This window comes from Nymphalis io, chromosome 24 (assembly GCF_905147045.1).
Source record: "Nymphalis io chromosome 24, ilAglIoxx1.1, whole genome shotgun sequence".
Lineage (NCBI taxonomy): Eukaryota > Metazoa > Arthropoda > Insecta > Lepidoptera > Nymphalidae > Nymphalis > Nymphalis io.
Window position 1 is genome coordinate 1,251,445 of NC_065911.1, and position 24,511 is coordinate 1,275,955.

At 34.1% G+C, this 24,511-nt stretch overlaps 2 protein-coding genes across 3 annotated transcripts in view; one reads left to right on the top strand and one right to left on the bottom strand.

Annotated features, from left to right (window-relative positions):
• Positions 1-17,794, bottom strand: part of LOC126777970 (dual serine/threonine and tyrosine protein kinase-like) — a 52,021-nt gene extending 34,227 nt beyond the window's left edge. The window contains exons 1-9 of one of the 2 annotated variants that reach the window (XM_050501327.1): positions 17,581-17,794; positions 8,581-8,706; positions 8,240-8,400; positions 7,641-7,757; positions 6,033-6,443; positions 5,436-5,626; positions 5,117-5,220; positions 4,703-4,929; positions 3,888-4,004 (exon numbers count right to left, since the gene is read on the bottom strand). In XM_050501327.1, the coding sequence (XP_050357284.1) occupies positions 3,888-4,004; positions 4,703-4,929; positions 5,117-5,220; positions 5,436-5,626; positions 6,033-6,443; positions 7,641-7,757; positions 8,240-8,400; positions 8,581-8,689 (1,437 nt within the window). In that variant the 5' untranslated portion in view covers positions 8,690-8,706; positions 17,581-17,794. Of the gene's footprint in view, positions 1-3,887; positions 4,005-4,702; positions 4,930-5,116; positions 5,224-5,435; positions 5,627-6,032; positions 6,444-7,640; positions 7,758-8,239; positions 8,401-8,580; positions 8,707-17,580 lie in introns of both variants that reach the window. The other variant, XM_050501325.1, reaches the window with a different exon arrangement.
• Positions 17,795-18,937: 1,143 nt separating this feature from the next.
• LOC126777993 (protein boule) overlaps positions 18,938-24,511 on the top strand; it is a 43,339-nt gene continuing 37,765 nt past the window's right edge. The window contains exon 1 of the mRNA XM_050501365.1: positions 18,938-19,615. Coding sequence (XP_050357322.1) covers positions 19,244-19,615 — 372 coding nt within the window. The 5' untranslated portion in view covers positions 18,938-19,243. The remainder of the gene's footprint in view (positions 19,616-24,511) is intronic.

Below are 24,511 nucleotides of genomic sequence, written 5' to 3' on the forward strand. Positions count from 1 at the left end.
GGGCCTCGATCTAAACCTTGTGCGCGTATTGAACGCTGGGTACTTCGGTTGCAAGCTTACAAGTACCGCCCGGGTAAAGACAATATCGCAGACGCAATTTCTTGGCTTTGCTTATCAAATGAACGGATACCATTCGACAGTGAAAACTATCTTAATTCAATTATCGAATATAGTAGACCGGTTGCAGTACCCCTAAATGAGATTGATTCAGCTAGTGCGGTAGACGTTGAGATTTCAACATTAAAAAGCGGAGTTTTCGATAATAAGTGGGATGAATCTGTTATTGCTTATAAACCTTTTCAAACAGAAATTTGTTTCCATGGCAATATAGCGTTAAGGGCTAATAAGCTTATTATCCCGAAAAAACTTCGAAATAGAGTTCTCGAAGCTGCTCATCAAGGACATCCCGGTATAGTAGCCATAAAGACACGCCTTAGAACCAAGGTATGGTGGCCAAAGATCGACAGGGATGCTGAGAATAGAGTTAAAGCTTGCAAAGGGTGTACACTTGTTTCAGCACCAAATCCACCTCATCTGATTAAAAGAAGAGTTCTCCCAGTTGAGCCTTGGATTGATGTGGCGATCGATTTCCTAGGACCACTACCATCAAATGATTATTTACTCGTTCTTGTAGATTACTTTAGTCGGTATAAGGAGATAAAAGTCATGAAGAATATTACAGCTGCAGGAACGATTAATGCACTTAAAGAAATATTTTCTCGTCTCGGATACCCTGTGACGCTGACATGTGACAACGGTAACCAGTTTACTAGCGAGAATTTTAGGGAATTTTGTATTACAATAAATAATACAATCCCCTATTTTCCGCAAATAAATGGTGAAGTCGAACGCCAGAATAGGGATGTGCTTAAGCGATTAAGAATTAGTCAACTAGAAAAGAAAGAGTGGAAAGATAATCTTTTGGAATACATGATAATGTATAATAGCACACCTCATACCACAACTGGAAAAACCCCTGCAGAACTATTCTTCCGTAGACAATTTCGTGATAAAATACCTATAGCAGCAGATATTGAAAATAAAATAACAGATTCAGAAGTGAGAGACAGATACAAAGAAAAGAAAGATAAAGGAAAAGAATATGCTGATATGAAAAGAAAAGCTGTGGATTGTAATTTAGAAATCGGTGAAAAAGTCTATATAAGAAACATGACCAAGGAAAATAAACTAACACCAAACTTTAACCCAGAAGCTCATACAGTAACAGACGTACATGGCGGAGACGTTAGAGTAAGGAACGATTTAACAGGAAAAGAATATCGTAGAAATGTTATTCACCTAAAAAGAGTAGAAAATAATGACTGGAAAATTGTCGATCAAAGTGAATATAGTGAAATGCATCCTGAAGCTGAAAACTGATTGTTCCCTTGCATATGTATCATCGTAAGCATTAAAATCTATTATAATGAAAGTGTTTGATTATCATTAAATAGCTACAATACAACCTGTTTATATGCAATTATTTGTTTTCTTAAAAGAAGGAAGAGATGTAGTATACAGGGGCGGAGTGGGGGGCATTCGATGTTCGACTGGCGTAGCGTGCGTACAAGTGTCATTGCTTGGTGTGTATATCTAGTGATAGTGGTTGGTGTTATCAAGCATTTTACACTGAGTATTATCAGAGACTCGTGCTTTTACTGATATCCAAACAATCTAGATTCCCTCCCCAACAAATTCATTCCTCGCTTCAGCTTGAAAAACGTTTTTAACACATATCATTACACTGCCACCCATGCTTTTAAATGAAGTATATTTGTTCCGATCACACCTAAAGACATCGTATCTATTATCGCACACTTCATCAAGTAAGAAACTATCATTAAGCCAGGTTTCAGTAATAAAAATTAAATCAAAATCATGGCTAAGAATATTCTTGTGTAAGTCATCCAATTTAGTGCGAGGACCACGGACGTTCTGGTAGTAACAGTTTATCTATGGCTTCATGATTGTTGGTTAAAATTTAAAGCATTACCAAGATATTCATTAAAATAACGTGATATAATTGTAGAGCTGGGTGATCTAAGACCGTCAAAAGTCAACATAACCAATATTAAAGATGTATATGTGAAAGTGTTTTTATGTTTAGTAAAAGATATGTGCGTGTCGCCTTTTAGTGTTAAAATTTTTGTTACAAACAAAAAGCAAAATAAATTGTCGCGGTAAAGTACAAGAATTAAAAAAAAACTGACAAAACATACAGTTTTTTTTTTTAGTTATTATATCATTTTTATTAGGTCCTTTTCTGAGTTTATTGCGATGGCCTGTGATTCTTTTCGTTTCTTGGAACAAAAATTAGGCAGTTTATTGTCCAAACAAATTTGTATGCTTTTTCGGAGGAGTGTTTTGCATTTCTGAAGCAAAATTTTATTTTGTGGTGTAAGATGATCATTTACGAAAACTTTATTTAGGTTGCCAGCAATGATTATGTCTTTTGTCGTAATACCACGCGTTTTCTTTAAGCTGCAGAGAATACTGTCTTTAATGAGTCTAAATAAAGTTTAGCGACTATTACTTTAGGTCTGCCATTAACACTTCTTTTTTGTTTCACTCTATTCGCAAATTCAATATCATTCCAATCTAATTGAATACCCGCATGTTTACTAATATTTATTAGAACATCTCTCAAGCACTCATTTTTTAGTTCTGGAACGCCTACTATTTCTATATTTTGTTGCCACGCCCATTGCTGATGTTTTGAGTTTTGATATATTAAATCATCTAAAACTTCTTGTAACGATGATACATGAGCCTTTAAAGCGGCATTTTCTTCAGATAGTTTGCTATACTCTGCTTGTAATTCCGTGTGAGATGATATGGGTTGCTTTTGAAAGTGTAGCCAAATTATTTTTAAATTCTAATAAAATAGTTTGTTTTAGTTCCGCCATAAAACAATTTTTCATTTCTAAAAATTGTTTGTGTAATATTGTTTCAATTTTTTATCAGTACCACTACAGTTGTGACCTGAATAGGATTCTTTATTTTAGCTGTCATCCTTTTAAACTGAGCGTCACTAATTTTCATACAGTTGTAATGATACTTCTCTGTGCATACCAAACAACTTATCTCCTGTTTCTTTAAAATAAGATTACAGCAAACCTTGCATTTGGATGACATTTTTTGTAAATGAGATTGATATTCCTTTTTATAAATAACAAAATATTTAATAATATGGAGGGTAAGTCACATTTAAAATTCACAGCGTCGTACTTAAAATATTACGATGAGAATAATAATAATAATAATAATATATTTATTTATTTTCTTCACAAAAAGCTTACAAAGTAACATTTACATAACTGCTAATTAATGTGAAGACTGGTACTTGCAATAGATAAACTGTTCTACAAGACACCAGGCCTCCACTCCCGTTTATATGAACAAAAAATAAAAAAAAATGTATAAGCTGGGATGTAAGAATAAAAGCAACTTCTCGATAAACAGTATGCCGCTACACTGTTCGCGCACGGAACGTCGTAAGCGCCGAGCAAATCGTGGCTCTTACGCGTTTTACACTAACAGTTATATTATTCACTCAAATTTTGCTTGAATCGTTAGTTTATATAATTAAGCTTTGATTTAACTATTATTAACTGACACTTTTGTTTGAGGACACTTTTAACCTCACCCTGAGACAATGTATACTCAGTTAAACTCGAAAAGAACTCTTAAATTTAAATGGGACACGTAATGTGTGTTGCATTTCTGACACAAGTCGATATGTAATATATGATATATTTATTATTACTATTATTACTTTACTCACTAATTATTATCAGTTACTATTACTTTACACTTCACCCATTCGATTCAAACGCGATTGTTTAAAACACACCATTTCCTCTAAGACACTGCGAAACACTGCTCACCTCGTACAGCTGCTGCTCCTGCCGCGCCACGTACTGTATCTTCTTCGGTACTATTTGCAGTTCCCTCGCCATGTCGAATGAGGCTAACATGAACTGCTGCAGTAGCTTTACGTGTATCTATAATTATGCATTATAGTTTATCAACGGTGATAAGGGGCATAAAAGAGTAACTAGTACTGGTGGTAGAGCTTTGTGCAAGCTCGTCTGGGTAGGTACCACCCACTCATCAGATATTCTACCGCAAAACAGCAATACTTGATATTGTTGTGTTCCGGTTTGAAGGGTGAGTGAGCCAGTGTAATTACAGGCACAAGGGACATAAAATCTTAGTTCCCAAGGTTGGTGGCGCATTGGATATGTAAGCGATGGTTGACATTTCTTACAATGCCAATGTCTAAGAGCGTTGGTGACCACTTACCATCAGGTGGCCCATATGCTCGTCCGCCTTCCTATTCTATAAAAAAAAAAAAAAATGAGAATGTTAAAGAATATACGTTATTTATCAAAGAACGCTCGACATGTCTTTTACTTAGTGGTAGGGCTAACCTTTGCGGTGTCGGGGTAGATACCACCCTTTCATCAGATATTTTACCGTTAAACAGCAATATTTAGTATTGTTGCGTTCCGATTTGAGCGAGTGAGCCAGTGTAACAGACACAAGGGATATAACATCTTCAGCCCAAGGTCGGTGGCGCATCGGCGATGTATGGAATGGTTAATTACATCACCAATGGGCGGTGGTGACCACTTAACAGGTCCATTTCTCCATCAGCTTACCTATAACTTAAAAAAAATGACTATTAAAATATCCTCACCTCGCTCAGCTTAGTGCACTGATCCAACAAGTAACTCTGGGAGCACTCGGTCGCGAACTTTATCACCGTATTCAAAAACGAACTCCTACTCTTGACAGTTCTATCTATATCGACATCTTTCTTCTTCTTGCCGTGGTCGTTCTCTTGTCTTTCGGAATTCTTTAATATTTCTAGGTCATCTATAATCGAGCATTGGCTTTTGACGTGGTGCTTTGGTGGGGGGTTAGCTGCAAAACGGCATTGCGTTATGAGGATATGGTAAGCTAGTTTGAATACACCAACCCGCTTTGGAGCAGCGTGGTGGAATAAGCTCCAAAACTTCTCCTCAAAAAGAGGAGAGGAGGCCTTTAGCCCAGCAGTGGGACATTACGGCTGTTACGGTATAATATTTGTAAAATAAAAATAACTTCTTACATATAAGCTCCCATTGGTCCAAGAGCTCATTCATAAATGCCGTCTGTTCCTCTTGTAATCTTCTATTTGATGTCTTGCTCTGTTCGGATTTGTCTATTGGTCTGCTACTAAAAACAACATAAAAATCTTTTGAGTACTTCCACAGGTAAGACAGTCTATATTATATCACAGCACGGTCGAAGTCTACTCTTAATTAAAGTCATGGATATTGATCACGCAGGAAGGGGCACCCAGGAGGACACGCGTGGATACTAGTATATTTATACAAGTAGGACCACATCTGCGGGATTTTGTATAAAATCTATACAGAAGTAGTTACCTCGAAACCTTATTCTTAACCAGCCCTTGGTCTGACTCAGGCAACTCCTCAGTGTTACACAGCTCAGTGGACTCCGTCGCCTCGCTGAGATTGTTTCTGCTCTTCTCTTCTGCTTCACTGTTCGAGAAGAGAACGAAGAGGACCTGGGCGTTGACATTGATTTCCTTGATCTGGTGAAGATCTAGACAATTCTGGAAATAAAAACAAAAATAATTTTTCATCATAGTATTGTTTCTGATTTATGTTAGAGAGACAAATTGACCATCTAAATTTTGATGTTTACTATAAATCGTTCCATGTACTAAGTACCTCAAACCTCATGGCTAGTAAGATGTTACCTAGTAAATATTACTTACCTTAAAAGTAACAATATCCTAGTGTTATTGTGGTCCAATTTAAAGGTTGAGTAAGCCAACGTAACTACAGACACGATAGACATAACATCTTAGCTCCGGAGGTTGGTGGTGCATTGGAGATGTAAGGTTTGGTTAATATTTCTTAAAATGACAATGTCTACGGATAGTGGTGACCATTAACCAACATGACCCACTTACTTAATAAAATAAAAATTTACGAAATGGAATTGATCATAATTACCTCGGAACTAAAAACAGCGGAGTCATCCCCCTCTTTCCAAACTTCATCTCTCTCTTCCTCTACCTTGACATCATTATCATTATTGACTTTCGTCATATAATACAGGTTGAAGGTCGACCAGAAGTCCTCCTCGCTCCTGGAGACGGTCATTTTCGACATAATATTCTCACTGAAGACATTCGTACCGAATTTATCCAGGGCATACAAATACACGGGGCTATAAGTCTTCAAAACTGTATCACGTTTTTTGTAAAACTCCGTATGTAGTTTCTTCAAGGTAATGTAATTCGCTGGTCCTGGATCTTCAGCTATGTCTGGGGGTACGATTATTTTGAGACCATCTTTAAGGAAAGAGTTATTCAGTTCCACTTCTAGAGTTGTGCCCATGTCGTTGTCCTGGCGAAGAAGATCCTGTAAAATTTAAATTTCTATTGATACAAAAATAATTAAAAAGCTTTCATTATATATTATATATAGTTATATACATACATGTAAATATATTATTGACGAAGAAGAGTAACTGCTGAATTTCTTACCGATTCTTCTCCTTTCTAGAATCTACATTTAGATTTTATGTACGTTTATACTTTATAAAGTCAAATGATTTTATAAAGTATAAACGTACATAAAATTTGACTTTGAATAAATTCAAATGATTTACGGTCTCGGTAATAAATGCCGTTTAGCGGGTGATTAGTTAAGCAATGCCATTTCTTCTTCTATAGAATGTTAAAACAATTATGACAGAAAGAGAGAAAACAGTATTTAATTAAACAGCCGGTAAGCAACGTTTTTAAATAAGGTAGTTAACTTTTGTTCTAATTGAAATAATACTGACAACTTAGCTGCATCGGTTGTCTATCCGCTAGCTTATAATAGCGCACATCTCAAGCTCCTAGGTTCAAACCCCAGATCGGGCCAATAGAAGGTTATTAGGTTTTTTGCCGAGATGGCCCAGTGGTAAGAACGCGTGAATCTTAACCGATGATCGTGGGTTCATACCCGGGCAAGCACCACTGAATTTTTATGTGCTTAATTTGTGATTTTAATTCATCTCGTGCTTTACGGTGAAGGAAAACATCGTGAGGAAACCTATATGTGTCTAATTTCACTGAAATTCTGACACATGTGTATTCTATTATTCCAACCCGCATTGGAGCAGCGTGGTAGGATATGCTCCAAACCTTATCCTCAAAAAGATTCCTTTACCCCAGCAGTGGGACATTCACAGGCTGTTACAAGGTTCTTTGAACTAATTTTCAGTAACAGCTCGAAGTTTGAAAATTTGCACACGACTGGAGAGTGCAGGCGGCACTCTCCAGTCGTGTCGGATTGTCATCCCATTGGATTGTGAGAGTATGACAGAATTCACCTGTATTTGTGCATACACTTTATTGACTATTCTCCAAATTTAATACACTTTTTAAGCCGTTAATACATCTAATATGTTAAATCCATAGTGCATATAATAGCTCATTCTCCATTTTTATTAAAACAGAGCAAAGAAAAGAAGTAGAAAAACTAGAGGGTAAGACCCACAGGCATAAGATAAAATAAGTAATTGGTTATGAAATCTAGCATTATTTTACTTAATGTAAGAAATAATACCTGTAATGGCAAAGTCTCCCATTGTTTCCGATTGCACTCCAATTCTTCGACCAGTTCGAATTCCGAGTTACCCACCGATAAGTGTACTTGTGTTGACGCACCATATTGCACACGCAGCTGCAACATATATTAGAACCAGGTATGTTTATCATATGGGTAGTAAAGAAATCATCTCCATTATTTAAATAATATTAAACTTTTATAGGATAAAACAACATATAAAAATAAGGATTATGATTTGGTTATCTTTGTGAATACCACCCAAACAGAATGTTGGTCAGGTAAAAGATAAAGAAGCTTTCTTCTGTTTTTTTTTTGTACAGAGTGATCTACTTCGAAAAGTGAATGGATTTTTTGACTGAGTTTTGGCAAAAAAAAAGAAAAAAACATTTATTTTTTTTAGAATTTCTGCGAATATGTATATTCGTGGGAAGCGACAAAGCGAAAACAAACATATGTTTTTCCTGATAATTGCACTTCTGGTTACTATTTCCTTGGACTAATTTTACATCCAAGTTAGGAACCTTTCCAGGATTTCTTTGAACCAAAAACGTTAAATTTACAAGTTTAATGTCATCTGATTATGAAGTAATACAAACCCATCTGCAGCCCCTGGGTAATGATTCAGGCAAGAGTCGTCTTCCTAATATGCAATTTAATAATCTCGCTCTAGCTGATGGAGAACAGCCCAAGATCACCAGGGCGGTGGGGCGGCAAGCCTGTTTCGTGAGGCTCTGGACGATATCAGGTATTTCGGGATCTAGAAGAACATTAATTTATATCTTGAAAAGAAAGCGTGTTGTTACGCTTTTATGGTTACAAAGTATATTTTGTATATGCATGAGTGTACATATCGATAAAATTATTAACCGAGTTATTAAGGTACCATTTAACTTCTAATCTCTATCTAATTTAAATGAAGATAAATCTATAATCGTACCATAAGCCAATATATCTTGCGCATCTTGCAGCGCACGCGCAGTGTCCCGCAGGAGGACACGCAGAGTACGCACGCGAGCCGCGCCACGCCGCCACGCTCCGCCCGCCATGCACGCCCATGTGCTGACTAAGACAAACAATTTTATTGTTAAAATTTCATCAACATTTTTTCTTGATCTGCGGAGGCTGTTTAGGAAGCGTATTAGCATTTCTTTCATTAATAATTATCACAGCATGAACAGACAGAGTAAGTATACGAATGAACATTGTAAGAAATATTATCTACTCTTCATAACCATGTGAACTATGATATGATATTCCATGTACCTGTACACTGGCTCACTCAACCATCAAACAGGTACTAAGACTCGATACACAATTATTTATTGCATTGCACAAGGAAAAGGATTTCTTTGAACTCAGTTACACTTATAGGTAAACATTTATTAAAAAAAAAAAAAAAAACAAAAAAGAATCACTAAAACAGATGTCATTGTTATGTCTATGGTGTATATAAAGTGTGCTTATGTACTGATAAATAATGTTCCTTGATAATGTCGCAATATTTAACAAGTTCATTAATAAATTCACGAGTAAGCTCCGACTTGTATGCAAATTCTCATTTTACGCACACACGTTTGGGTTGAACATTTACGTCATCGTGTTATAATGATTCATATAAGTGTTGTGAAATACCTATCAAGGATAGATTGCCAATGTAATGTAGCATGTAAGCAGTATGGCAGAAAGGCGAATAGGCGACCTGATGGTAAAAGTCACCCAAAGAATTTGTAAGAAACATAATTTTCTTTTTAGGCGTCATCAATAGTCACTATCTATATTATATCCCTTGTACATGTAATTAATAATAATATTAGCTTTCTCAATGTTCAAACCCGAATACAGCAATACGAATCATTGTTGTGTGTGATCTAAGTGATTGGTTTTGCCAATTGCATTTTATCTATTTTATTTCAGCAGAAAAGCATAGAGGTAAATGGTAATAACCTATGAACAAAGGCTTACAATATTATGAAACAATTTATGTGTTCACACTTTTACATAATATGCAGAAACAAAAAGCGTTTGCTTCTTGGCACACTAAGATGTATGATAGTAAAGAAAATTCGAAAATTGAAAGACGAGAATTTTATTCTATATCAAGAAATGATTAACCTTTATCATTAAAATATATTTTTACGACTTTTTGGAATTTAATTCATCTGACATCGTTGATATTCTACTTTACGAACTCTAAGAACTCGCTTCGTAATCGTGAAATGTTGTAAATCGACTTACAATGACACGCCATTTTGATGCATATATCCTTTTAATATTATAATTATTATAATCAATGTCGCATATCACTTTCTTGTATTTAACGATCTTATTCTTCGACGAATTTCGAGATTGCTCTGAATAGTAGCTAAAGTATAGCTACGTATCATAAAACAATATCCGATTAACAGATGATTTGTTATGCTTTCAATAACACGATAAGAATACAACAAGGAAAAAATAATGTAATAGTATTCGCGTGACCAACACAGTATTAATAATGGGCTACGAGACAAAAACAGATTCATATAAAGAGGATAAACAATACTTTCGTTCTTACTAATTGTCCTACAAAATATTCCCAACCAAGCTATACAATATAATACTTGATATTGTTGTGTTCCGGTTTGAAGGGTGAGTGAGCCAGTGTAATTACAGGCACAAGGGACATAAAATCTTAGTTCCCAAGGTTGGTGGCGCATTGGCTATAAGCGATGGTTGACATTTCTTACAATGCCAATGTTTAAGGGCGTTTGGTGACCACACCACCATCAGGTGGTCCATATGCTCGTCCACCTTCCTATTCTATAAAAAAAAAACAAAAAAAGGTAAATTCGAATCGGCGAAAGAAATTCAGTGTGTGTTTTTTTTGGCAATTACGATAGTGACTTTTTTTTATCGGCCGGAAGGCGATTAATTTTATTCCCAAGATGTGCTATTTATACTAATATTATAAATGCGTAAGTAACTTTGTCTGTTAGGCTTTCACGGCTCAAACACTGAACTGATTTTGATGAAATTTTGGTATGAAGCAAGCTTTAATCTCTAAACCTTCTAATACGTCTTTGCACATAAAAAATATTTTTTGTAAGGTATTTTGAACTTTAATATTGAATTGTTTTAACGTTTTCTTTTTCTTTCTACCGTCTCACATAATAATAACTTACCCTGAATACTCAGGTGACAACAAAGGGAGCAACAAATATGTAATCTGTTATATACATTAGAATTTCTACCAAAACTCACTTGTTTTAAGAACATGCATTGACAAATATATATTGAGAAACTAGTCAATACTTTTACATTCTTTTGACTGCTTTGTGAAGTTTTTTCATTAATATTTTTAACATTGCCTTTTTTAGTATCCGACTCGAATACCTTGCACCAGGGTTCATTCAATTCGCGGAGATGGAAGCTTGGTGTCACAAGTTTATCTATATTGTGTTTACACATTTGTCATTGATTCTATCAAAATTATCGACATTGGGTATATGATATTGTAGTAAATATATCGCTAAGGATTCTTACTTTGTTGTGATACGACTTTGAACTTTAATATTATACTTGTCATATCATATCTGCGTGGACGCTACTTGCGAATATACCCTGTGTATAATTGTACAACTTCTGAATCCTATTTTATGCCACGATATGATCTAAATATTCAACATTCGCCTGGACTAAAGATGTTGCTGATTGGGTGTGGAACAGAAAAACGATAAAATACACATACAGGTTTGCCTTACGATTGGTCAAATAAAATAAAATGACAAAGTGAACTGTACTCAAACGGTCTTATAAGTTTTTTTTTTATCGTAGTTAGTGGTAAATGGGCCACATGGCGGTAAGTGGTCATCACCCTCCATAAATTTTATCACTGTTAGAAATACTAATCACCAGTTATATGAAGATATATGCATTGAAGAATGCACCACAAATCTTGGGAAACAATATGTTATATATTTTGTGCCCGTAGTAACAGACTAACTCACCTTTTCAACCGGAACACTTATACTACCGGAACAATACTAATTATTGCTGTTTGGCGGTAGAATATGCGATGAATGGGTACCACAAAGCAATGTTAAAGGATTAAATTGAATATAAAACTACCTACCCTGGTTCGGTATGTAGATTCAACCGAAGATGACCGGCAAGAAACGCGGTAGTCACTCTTTTTCTGATGATAAATAGCCAAATATATTTAAAATAAATTTACATGAATAATACGGAAATCAATGAATACGAACTCTTCGCTTGATCATCTACATATACTGGTACTATATTATAATGCAATATATATTTATTGCATTTATATTCATATGTAAGACAAAAACGAACAATCAAACTAGAACCGTCTAAAGGAACAGAGACCGAGGTTACAATGACTCGTGATAACCTCAGGGAAAACTTCTCGTAAACAGATAGCATGAATAGTAGCAACGAATGCATCGTTACGATCCTTGAATCCCATCACATTTACATTTCAAGTTCATAGTAATAATAAATAAAAATAAAAGTTCAATAATAATAATAATATCCTGGGACATTTTTCACACACGGCCATCTGATCCCAAATTGAGCTTGTACAGAGCCAACAGCCATCTGATCCCAAATTGAGCTTTTACTATGAAAACCAGACAACTGTTATACTACATATACTATTTTTATTTTGTAAATACATACTTATATAGATAATTACACACAGACTCAGGACAAACAGACATGTTCATGCACACAAATATCTGTCCTGGGTGGGAATCGAACCCACAACCTTCGGCATGAAAGGCAAGTATCTACCAACCACGCAAACCGGCTCGTCAAATAAGGTATATTATTCCATACAACATGACATATTCCGAACCGATCTAGAAAATTGGCTAATCTACAGAAAGAACAATCAAAATTAAGCAAAATCACTGTCATTTTCTTGTCCCTACAGAGCCGCAAATATTCTGAGTAATTTGATAAGGACATTATATTTAGTAAATATCTCCTTGCCTGTGGTTTCAATTTGTAGTATATAAGCAGCATTAATTGCGTATGTATACAAGGTAACAATTTAAAATATATTTAATGTGAACTGCAAAGATGACCTAGTGGTTAGAACGCGTCAATCTTAACCGATGATCGTGGGTTCCAACCCGGACAAGCACCACTGACATTTAATGTGCTTAATTTATGTATAAAATTCATCTCGTGCTTGACGATGAAGGAAAACATCGAAGGAAACATACGTATGCGGGTTGGTAGAATTGACATGTGGCAGAACTTCAGTGAAATTAGACACATGCAGGTTTCCTCACGATGTTTTCCTTCACCGTAAAGCACGAGATGAATTATAATCACAAATTAAGCACATGAAAATTCAGTGGTGCTTGCCCGGGTTTGAACCTACGATCATCGGTTAAGATTCACGCGTTCTTACCACAGGGCCATCTCGGCTAATAATATTCCCATACACAATTAAAAAAAAAAAAAACAAAAAAAGCTATTAAAGCACATACACATTTGCTCAACTTATACACTAATCGTAAGAAAATAATAAATACTACATTATAAGTATTACATTTCAATTACATGAGTAAAGATAAACAAACGCTATATTTCCATATATGCCTATTCCATGCGATTTGCTAACTTTCGTCTCCATTGTATTTTGTACAATTGTTATTCTTTTTTTTATATAGAATAGGAAGGCGGACGAGCATATGGGCCACCTGATGGTAAGTGGTCACCAAACGCCCTTAGACAACGGAACTGTAAGAAATGTCAACCATCGCTTACATAGCCAATGCGCCACCAACCTTGGGGACTAAGATGTTATATCCCTTGTGCCTGTAATTACACTGGCTCACTCATCTTTCAAACCGGAACACAACAATAACAAGTACTGCTGTTTTGCGGTAGAATATCTGATGAGTGGGTGATACCTACCCAGACCAGCTTGCACAAAGCCCTACCACCAGTAAACAAGTAGTTCTATTTACAAAAGTGCTTGGTAAGAGTCTACTTGAAGAATAATATTTTATTGACTTTTTAACTTTCATAATAATAATTAATATACCACATGTGAAGACATACTTTAGAGATTAGGTGCGATTTAAAGATTCAACTATACTTATCCAATAATTTAATAGATAAATTAATTTATTGTAATATTTGAATGCTGTCACAGCTTTATTGAAGTTTTTTATGTAAGAGAAGGCAATCGAGCAGGAGGCTCAAATGATGGAAAGTGACTACCACCGCCCATGGATACCTGCAAAACCCGAGGGCTTGCAGGTGCGTTGCCGGATTTTTAAGGAATAAGTACGCTCTTTTGTTGAAGGTTTCTATGTCATATCGGTTCGGAAAAGTCGCCGGAAAATCTTTTAATTAATATGCTGTGTTTCTTTAATACACCGTTTAGTTATAATATATATCTTTAATTTGTTTTTGCACAAAACTTGATGGTGTGTCACCATTGCTTTTGCTGACGGGACAGTAAATTTGGTGATTTTCCAACCAGTACGTCGAATAGGATTGATAAACCTTTTGACGGTAATTTCTTTTCAATTCATAATCACAGAAGTTAAATTAGATATTCCATACGAATTTTTATTAAACGTACCTGGGCCAGATCTCGTTATTACTTTATGAAGACTCAATTATTTAACTGAAAATTCGGACACTTGATTTTTTTTATGTTATACGTAGGTAGACAGACAAATGGGCCACCTGAAGTTAAGTGATCACCACCGCCCATACATAGACGATGTAAGAAGTATTAACATTTCCTTACATCGCCAATGCGCCACCAACCTTGGGAACGAAGATGTTATGTCCCTTGTGCCGATAGTTACACTGCTCATTCATCCTTCAAACCAGAACGCAAAAATACTAAGTATTGCTGTTTTGCTTTTGTATTGCAGTTATATTAACTCCAATAATATTTTTTTTTTTTTTATAGAATAGGAAGGTGGACGAGCATATGGGCCACCTGATGGTAAGTGGTCACCAAACGCCCTTAGACATTGGAATTCTAAGAAATGTCAACCATCGCTTATAGCCAATGCGCCACCAACCTTGGGAACTAAGATTTTATGTCCCTTGTGCCTGTAATTACACTGGCTCACTCACCCTTCAAACCGGAACACAACAATATCAAGTATTGCTGTTTTGCGGTAGAATATCTGATGAGTGGGTGGTACCTACCCAGACGAGCTTGCACAAAGCCCTACCACCAGTACTTACCACCAGTAATTGATTACTATGAATCATTTATAAATAATTAAATAATAATCTTTAGCATTACACAATATGAATCAAAATCATGACTGACTACTCAATTGCACATTGCCACATAATGTCTATTGGAGATAAAAATGCAGTAAGCCCACAATAAACGAATACTGTATGTGTGTGTCTACTGTCTATGTGTATTGCTGTATACATAGTCATTATACCAGGTATATCTGCTTAAAACTGCAAAATAGCATCTAGCTAATTCCTTGCCCATTTGTGATTATTGTATTATACGAATACTCTTTATTAATGTATTTTAGGACGGCTGACTAGCAAATGAGCCTGATAGTGTGTTGTAACCTTCACCCATAGTTTTGTAACAGTTCTGACACCGTCAATGCATGTTAGTTTTGGAGCTCAATGCAGTTGAATGACACACGTTTCATAAGGACACAGCAATAATAAACAAAAATCAACCAATATTTAAATATACTTCTCATATTCTAACTAGATTGCCATCTCGGCTATGTTTATCGAAATTGTTTTACTATTTACATATCCTGGACACCTATTTTAATATATTTCATTAAAACGTAAACAGGAAGAAACAGGACTTTGTAACGTAATTTTGGTGTACGTTACATAGATGCATTATTTTAAAATAAATACGACAAATTTATTAAATTTCTAACCTAAAACATTAGTTGTCATGTGTCAATTTACTTTGACAGATGCAACTATAATTATGTTTATACAACATTTGAAAAATACCGCTAAATTTGATGTCTCGTCATAATGCAAATTTTTATGCGTTATGCATTTTCGAACTAATTTTAATTTATTATCTTTAACATTTGTCTAAGACTTCACTTTCATTTCGGTCATTGGGTCGTAATGGTGACCTAAATTAGTTTTTGCAGTTTTGTAACTATTTTTTTTTTTGTAAACTCATAATATTGTTTAAAAGTACTGTTTTATGATAATTAAAATCCATATTGGATTGTTTAAATAATCTTATATTTGCTATTATCCTAATACACCTCGTGGGAATAAAATTCGAATTGGATTCTTAAGAAACCTAACTTTTGGAAGATTTATTTCAAAATGTCATCATGATATTCGTTGGAAAGACATTTTAATTAACAAACTTAAAGAACTGGACTTTGGTATATAATTTCAACATATTATTTTCGCTGCTGTAGTGGAACCGCGTGTGATTTATATAAAATGTAACTTAATATTTTATTTAAAAAAAAGTTGGCATTCAAAGGATTAAAAAAATATTTACATATTGAAACTTTGTATTTAGATTAGAAAATTAAACTTTGGTAATATTTATATTAATAACATTAATTTTGTATCCATTTATATAACAATTTTTTGTTTTGTTAAACTTATTTTGTAAAATTTTCCTTAGGCACTTGTTAAGAATTTAAAAAATAGAAATTATTAGATGTTACTTAATTATATTAACTTTAAACGGATATAATCATCCTGGCGCCCTAACATTTTGCATTTTGGAATTAATAATTTAGAAAAAAGATTTACTATCCATTTGGTAAATATATATTGTAATAATGGTACTTTTTCTTGACTTCCGCAGCACTATTCTTTAGAGGTTTGTTTAATTTCTATTTTTCCATCATGGATTCAAGCCCGGGCATCACTGAATTTTCATGTGCTTAATTTGTGATTGTAATTCATCTCGTGCTTTACAGTGAAGGAACATAGTGACAAAACCTGCATGTCTAATTTCACTGAAATTCTACCACATGTGTATTACACTACCCGCATTGGAGCAGAGTGGTGGTATAAGCTCCAAAATCTTCTCCAAAATCTTCTCAAAAAAGGAGAGGAGGCCTTAGCCCAGCAGCGGAACATTCACAGGTTGCTACTTATTTGCATGCCAAATACACATTGGAAAGAATGTTGCAAATTGTGTGCTTACATTATGATTGCATTTTTAGATTGATATAAATTACATTTTAGCCCAAGTTAAGTACTTTACAATATAATTGTCACTTACTTTGTATTTATATCATATAATAAGCAATAATTTCATGGTAGTTAATTAACATCTCAATATGTCAATGATAGGAAAAAGTAAATACTGAGTTTCTTACCGGTTTTTACTCTGTAGAATCTACATTTCGAACTATGGTAGCTTTCAGTTTTATTTTAAAATGTCAGCTTTAAAAATGGTTATAAATGCATACTTGAATAAAAAAAAAATCGATCTTTAATTCATTTTAAATAATGAAAAAAAAAAATTAATGTCAACTATTACTTCTTAAATTAATACTAACCTTGTGATTTTCTTTTCAATATGACCGATACAAAATAATAAATTTATATTTTTATGTAAAAATAGAAAGTCAATATTTGCGATAAAGTGCGTAAACCTGTTACTGTGTAATTTGTAGGCAGTTACATACATTCGAATCTATTTTAAAATAGATAAAAGAACATCCTCTTGTTCATAACATAATTAAATAAAATAAATATACAGTCTGAATAAAACTTACAACACATAAGCTGTACAAAGAAATAAAGATAAAAGATGTAATAAAAAGAATCAGTCGAGGGTAAGCAAAAAAAAATGTTCCGGTCCAATAAAGGCGTTCAATATTTCGCAAGTGAAACTACACTAACGCAAACTTCCTTGAATGCCAAAGAACCCATTATATTTGTTATAATAAGAACTATATATACATACCTCGCTTCTTTTGAGAAGATTGTATTAAATTAAAAGGACACAGCACCACAGTTTCGTAAGCATTAATATTCTATAAAGTTAAACGTTAATTTTAAATAAGTTGTTTACATAAATCAGACGTATAAGACTTTTATATTAAGGATGTGTAAACAACAATAAACACAAAAAAACCTGTGGAACACTCATATACTACAAGTACAAGCACACATTTGTAAATACAATTAGATTCATTTGACAACTAAAGTGTCAGGCAAAAGCACAACGTCAGACTGACATATGTAGATTTCTAGTTGCCAGTTATTTATTAGTTTTGCTTCGATAACAAAAATACAATAATAATTAATTATCATAATTGATGTGTAAACATCATCTCAGTACACAGTAGGGGCTTATATTTAAAGACTTCGAGTCTCAGACGAGCAAGCGTAAGATTCGAGCGTCAGATGACGTCAGCATATGATCTGTTCCATGATATACCCATCAATAATCGTGAGTACCTTTACACCCATATCATTTTTTTGTATGACCTTAAACTTAAGTAAATTAACAAATTACCTTAAGTATCTAAATGAGGTAATTCAATTGATAAAAACCAATAAAAATAGTTTTAAATGAATCAAACAATTTAATAGGAATAAATAAAAAAAACTGTTTAGTAATAAATTATAGGTGGTATGTGTATGTTGCCTAGTCTCTAATGTATAATAAATATTTATATTAATAATTATAGTTGAGGGAAAAATTCTCAACATCGTGCAACATTCAGAAGCTCACGTCAAAAGTATTGTGCGTTTTGTTATTGCATTATAAATTTTAATATTATGTCGTGTATGAAAACAAAATATATTCATAAATTAAAGTAACTATGTATTCAATTTTATATCTTGGTTTGTATTATCACAGAAATAAAAAAAGCTACAATAACTAGTAAATATCACGTGACAAGTTATCAAAGACATAATTCCGTTAAAAAAATCTGTGACAAAGAATAAAAAAGTAAATTAAAAATAAATCCTATTTGAGGTAAAACAGTATAGTAAATAGTTAAAGTAAATGCTAATTACAAAGTTGATTTGAATGACAGTTTTCTTGTGTTATATGACGTTCTAGTTAGTTGTTTATAACGCTGAAACGAAAATATTTCATGTCCGTATTGACTAAAACTAAAGCTTGTTGACTAAAACAATAAAAATGGTTATGATATCTATCGAAAATTACACCATTTAGCTAAAAAAACATGACCTTGGAAATAAGCGCCATCTATCATCAACAAATCAAGGCTAAATCATACCTAGATAAGAACCCATCTAACCGAGATCTGATGACCTATTTCCCTCGACCAGTAAAAATAGCGGTCGACAATAGCTCAAACACTATTTTTAGTGCGTATCATTAAAATCTCAAACCACACAACCTTATCTCTTACCTTCGTTGTCTTAATATGAATTAAAAAAATATATCAGTCATATTGCGAGTTACCGCGCAACGCACGAAGACCTATGTATCTATAACAATATCCTACCGTCAAAATCGATACGCCACAACGAGGCAGTACACGCTGTTGTTTCGAGTGAATTAGTGCCCGTTTAGTTGTCGCTAGAGTTTTTTTTAGTGTAGTAAACAAGGGAACATGTTTTAAATTAAACATAGACTAAATTCAATCATGGAAAGTGTGAAGCGATACATACGAAGTGAATCCGCAAACTGTGCACAAATGGTCGAGGAGCTCGGCTCGAACAATAGAAAAAGTACAGATCCCCATGAAAAATTGAAGGCGCTGCTCAATTCTCCCGAGGGGGAAACAGACGATACCCTGCCCCCATCAGACGCCCCGAAATTCGGTACCGTCATTCACAATAGGATCTTTGTCGGTGGATTCTCCTTGACGACAACAGATGAAGACTTGTGGAAGTTTTTCTCGGGCTTCGCAACCGTCACAGCCGCGAGGGTCATCTACGATAGAGCTGGTGTTTCAAAATGCTACGGTTTCGTGACCTTCGCAAGCCCTCGGGTTGCGAGATTGATAGTCAAGCAGGTCAGTTTTAATTATAGTTTTTCAATATTCTGACAATGAACTTCATTTTAAGATTCCTTAGTAGGGAGATATATTTGTATATATCTCTTATCTATTTACATTATCAATGATATATGGTATCGAATCCTGCGATAGTCTTGTCATTCGATCATATTTATTTTAATCATTTTAAATAATTGATTTAATACTGATCACTTTTTATGTATTCTTTTCATAATAAAAATACAGTTGTTTAATTTAATGAAGATAACTCTACATATATAACTCATGTTATATGACTTTAAAGGTTATTTCGTGCCTATAAGTTAGTACGATGCCCGGGAGACAAAGGGAGTGTGAATAATTCGTTTGTACGCGAAAGTTCTCCCTTTTAGTCGAAAGAAAAACCATAAAACAAGATACATTAAGAATTTTAATTGATTATTCTGATTTTTTATTACATATTACTTACATTTATTTTCATATATAATGTTTTAACGCAATTTTTATTTTCTGTATAATGATACCTAATTGTTTCAATATAAGCATACAAAATATGTACCCGATAAGTAAACAGAATAACATAAAAGTAAGTTTTACTATATATATATATACCAATTGAAATATATTGTATATGTAATACATAAAGTATAATTTGATTTTTATAAAATTGTAAGTATTATTTAAATGAAAATATAACAAAGCAGTTGCCGTCACGTGCAGCAGTATTGTAATTGATTGTTATTAAAATAATCTATGGTTGAAGAAAAAATATCTATACAAATAAATAAAATTGAAATGTCTATCTCAATCAATCAGTCAACAGCCAATCATTGTCCACTGCTGAACATAGGCCTCTCCCAAGGTGCGCCAAAGCTCCCTGTCCTCCGCCTTCCGCATCCAGTTGGTGCCCGCCACCTTCTTAAGGTCGTCGGTCCACTTGGCTGGATGGCGCCCTACGCTGCGCTTACCGATTCGCGGTCTCCACTCTAGGACTCGTCTGCTCCAACGGCCATCGGTCCTAAGACATACGTGACCAGCCCACTGCCACTTCAGCCTGCTAATTTTGCAAGCTATGTCGGTGACTCAGAAACGTCTATCTGTGATTACCAAATTATTAAATTAATATGGCTATTTGCGAGTTACCAAAATAGAAATTTTGTCTTTCCTTCCATCTTGTTGTCCGGCGTAATCTAAAAAATCGCTCAATATAACAAATGCACATAAATGAATTATTACAAGGATTATTCTAAGAAACTTTTGAGCCTGTCAAAAGTTGCTCAAAGTTCACATAAATTTTTGTTGGCCTATTTATTCTAGGACAACAGATCTTGAAGGATTTTCGTCTCAAGCTGAATTACGCGCTGTCGAAGACACGGGTTAAGCTATTAAATTAATATGTAGTTAAATAAAACGTATCATAAAAATAAAAATATATCAGCGAAGTATAAAATATTCACACCAGGCGTACTCAAGCGTGTATAGAACGGCGGCGGACAGGGGGCGTGACGTCATAAGAGAGCGTCTGACGTTTGCCGTCACGACATACGAGTCGGTCTCACCCTCAATAGACGTGTCACAGTGTCACATTGAAAAATGTATACATTTTTTAAATTAATTGAAATTTGAATTGTGAAAAGAAATCCATAAAATGAATACGAATTATTATAATTCGACGAGACAGGTGGCGTGGTTGGATGCTTTCAAGCCGAAGGTTGTGGGTTCGATTCCCACCCAGGACAGATATTTGTGTGCATGAACATGTCTGTTTGTCCTGAGTCTGGGTGTAATTATCTATATAAGTATGTACTTACAAAATAAAAATAGTATATGTAGTTTATCAGTTGTCTGGTTTCCATGGTACAAGCTCTGTACAAGCTTAATTTGTGATCAGATGGCCATGTGTGAAAAATGTTCCAGGATATTATTATTATTATTATTATTATAGTTTAAAGTTGCAGAGCGGATAAAGGCAATATAGTATGTGTATATTATGTTGTATATTTCTTGAGATATAGCTGGTAAGCTGTGTATTTGAAGATATATCTGTCGATCTGGGCGTCTTTCAAACGAACGTTGCCAAAACTATAACGGATAAAAAAATGTATCCAAGATTTGTCAGTGAGAGAAAGTAATATAATTCTAAGATAAACGTCACGATGATCATTATTATATTTGAAAATATATCTTTGTTAAAGGCGTAATTTATCGTCATACATTATTAATCTTTATGGAAATAATACATTAATTTATTGCAAAAGTAAAGTAACAGCCAATTAACGTCCCACTGCTGGGCTAAGGCCTCTCCCCCTTTTTGAAGAGTTGGTTTGCTTACTCCACGCTGCTCCAGTGCGGGTCGGTGGATATACGTGGTGGATTTCCATCTACAGCATGTAGGCTTCCTCGCGATGTTTTCTTTCACCGAGCACGAGATGAAAATTCAGTAGTGCTTGCTCGAACTTGGTTTGAACTTGGAACCATCGGCTTAGATCCACGTCCCCTAACGGCTGGGTCATCATTGAATTTAATTTACTAATAGGCAATAGCACCTTCTTCTAGAGGTATTATAGATATTTTGATATACGAAAAAAATACACGAAGCGGGCGGAATAAATTGCTACATTTTAAAGATTGATCGCTTTCGATATTATCAAGCAGAAAAGTGAAACTACATGCTTAATGACCGCGTAGTTAGTCATTAAATTACTAAATAAATAAAATATTTAAAATACTAGTTATATATATATAACTCGTCACACGATTAAATTCAAATTTTTAGTAGTTACCTACTCCTTGCGCGATGTAGACGCTCACAAGGAACGAAAACATTTTACGCAAATCCAAATATTTTTTGTTTATTTTTATCTACTCATGCGAAGCCTCTGTTAATCGTGAAATTATAAACTTAAAAAAACATGAGCGTCAATAGTGGGTCTATTAACGCTCATGTTTTTTGCCATATTATGAAATATACAAAATTATGGTTAATGAAAATATTTATAATTATTGAAAATCAATAAATGAATATGTAATAAAATAAATGCGTAAAATAAATCTTATAAATGTTTCAAGTTAAAAGCAGTTGTTTAAAATTTTATTGAATTTACAGCGTTTTATTAATTGAAAGTGCCTGGAGGCGATCCTTTCATTCGCAAGCCGCGTTATCGTCCAAAAAAATCTGACACACAAACGCAAACAAACGTACCTTTAGAATTAATAAACTTCGAATATATTTGTTGTCCTTTTATAAAAAAAACGGCCAATTTGGCCCAATGGCTAGAACGGGTGAATCTTAAGTGCAAATAGTACCAAGCAAAAGCAAGCACCAAGTTCACGTGCTTAAGCTGTGTTTATTATAATCTATTTGGTTGGCGAAGGAAAACATCGCGAGGATATACCTATATATAGGAGAACCTGCTTATGCCAGAATTCTGGCACATGTGTATATTGGAGCTTCATGGTTTGTTTCACTTTATTATTTTTCCCGTTAATTATGTCCCACAAAAAATGTAACATCATTTTGCGTTAATAAAAACGATATAGTGATATTATTAAAAAAAAAAAATTAAAAAATATTCACAATTCTTTCCACATTTGAAAATCGCGGGACGTTAAAATGAAATACTTTGAAAATAACTGAAGAGCACTCCAGCGAGCGGCGAGAGTGTCTCTCATTCAGAAAATGTCTTTTTAACGATTTTAACTTTTGAATTCCATTGAATACTTCTAACTAGTTTCATTCATTTTACTTGAATTTCAGGTATATTTTGGGTAAAAGAATAATTATTTGTCATTGAAGTTGAGAAACGCTTTGTTCCTTCATTTCAACCGACTTCAATATAGGGTTAGGTTTTCAGTTGTCAATACATAAGCGATGTATATATATATATATATATATATATACTTTTTTTTATAGAATAGGAAGGTGGACGAGCATTTGGGCCACCTGATGTTAAGTGGACACCAAACGCCCTTAGACATTGGCATTGTAAGAAATGTCAACCATCGCTTAAAGCCGATGCGCCACCAACCTTGGGAACTAAGATTTTATGTCCCTTGTGCCTGTAATTACACTGACTCACTCACCCTTCAAACCGAAACACAACAATATCAAGTACTGCTGTTTTGCGGTAGAATATCTGATGAGTGGGTGGTACCTACCCAGACGAGCTTGCACAAAGCACTACCACCAGTATATATATTCTATAAGTATATGTATGAATATTGGGTATAATTTTTACACTTATAAACCAATTTAGGTATTTATTTTTGCGTTGGGCTTAGTATGACTTATTTATTTATTTATTTATTTATTTATTGGAAATAGTTACACCATCGACTTATCACTAACACATTCACTTAGCATTAGATACAGGGTATTAAATCTAGGTGAATAAATCATTATAAATGGTGTAAACAACATTGACCTTAAGATAAGACTATACTAACCTAATTATGTCTTAACTAAAAATTAAAAAAGATAAATAAATTATAGATAATTAAACAAAACATAAAATAAAATTTAAATACAACAACAAAAATCTAAAAGGGTTGAAATAATTAATTTATGAATAAAATGGTTTTAAAGTTATACTATGAGATCTTTACAGAGCTTCACAAAAGTTGGCTTGCTTTGGGCAAAGATGTCGATATTGCCGTTAGAAGAATATTCATTATAAGAATTAATTATTCTGTTGAGGGGTGCATGTTTACCTAAATTTGTTTTAAAAGCTGTAGTTCTAAAAGGTTTTTTTATTGGGTGTCTAGGAATTTTGCGGGGAACAACTAAATTGATTTGCTGAAGTAGTTCGGATGACATTATTTGACCATGGATCAGTTTGTGTAGGGTCAAAACATCGCTGATTTCACGGCGACTTTTAAGTGATATCATTTTAAAATGTTTTAGCCTATTGTTGT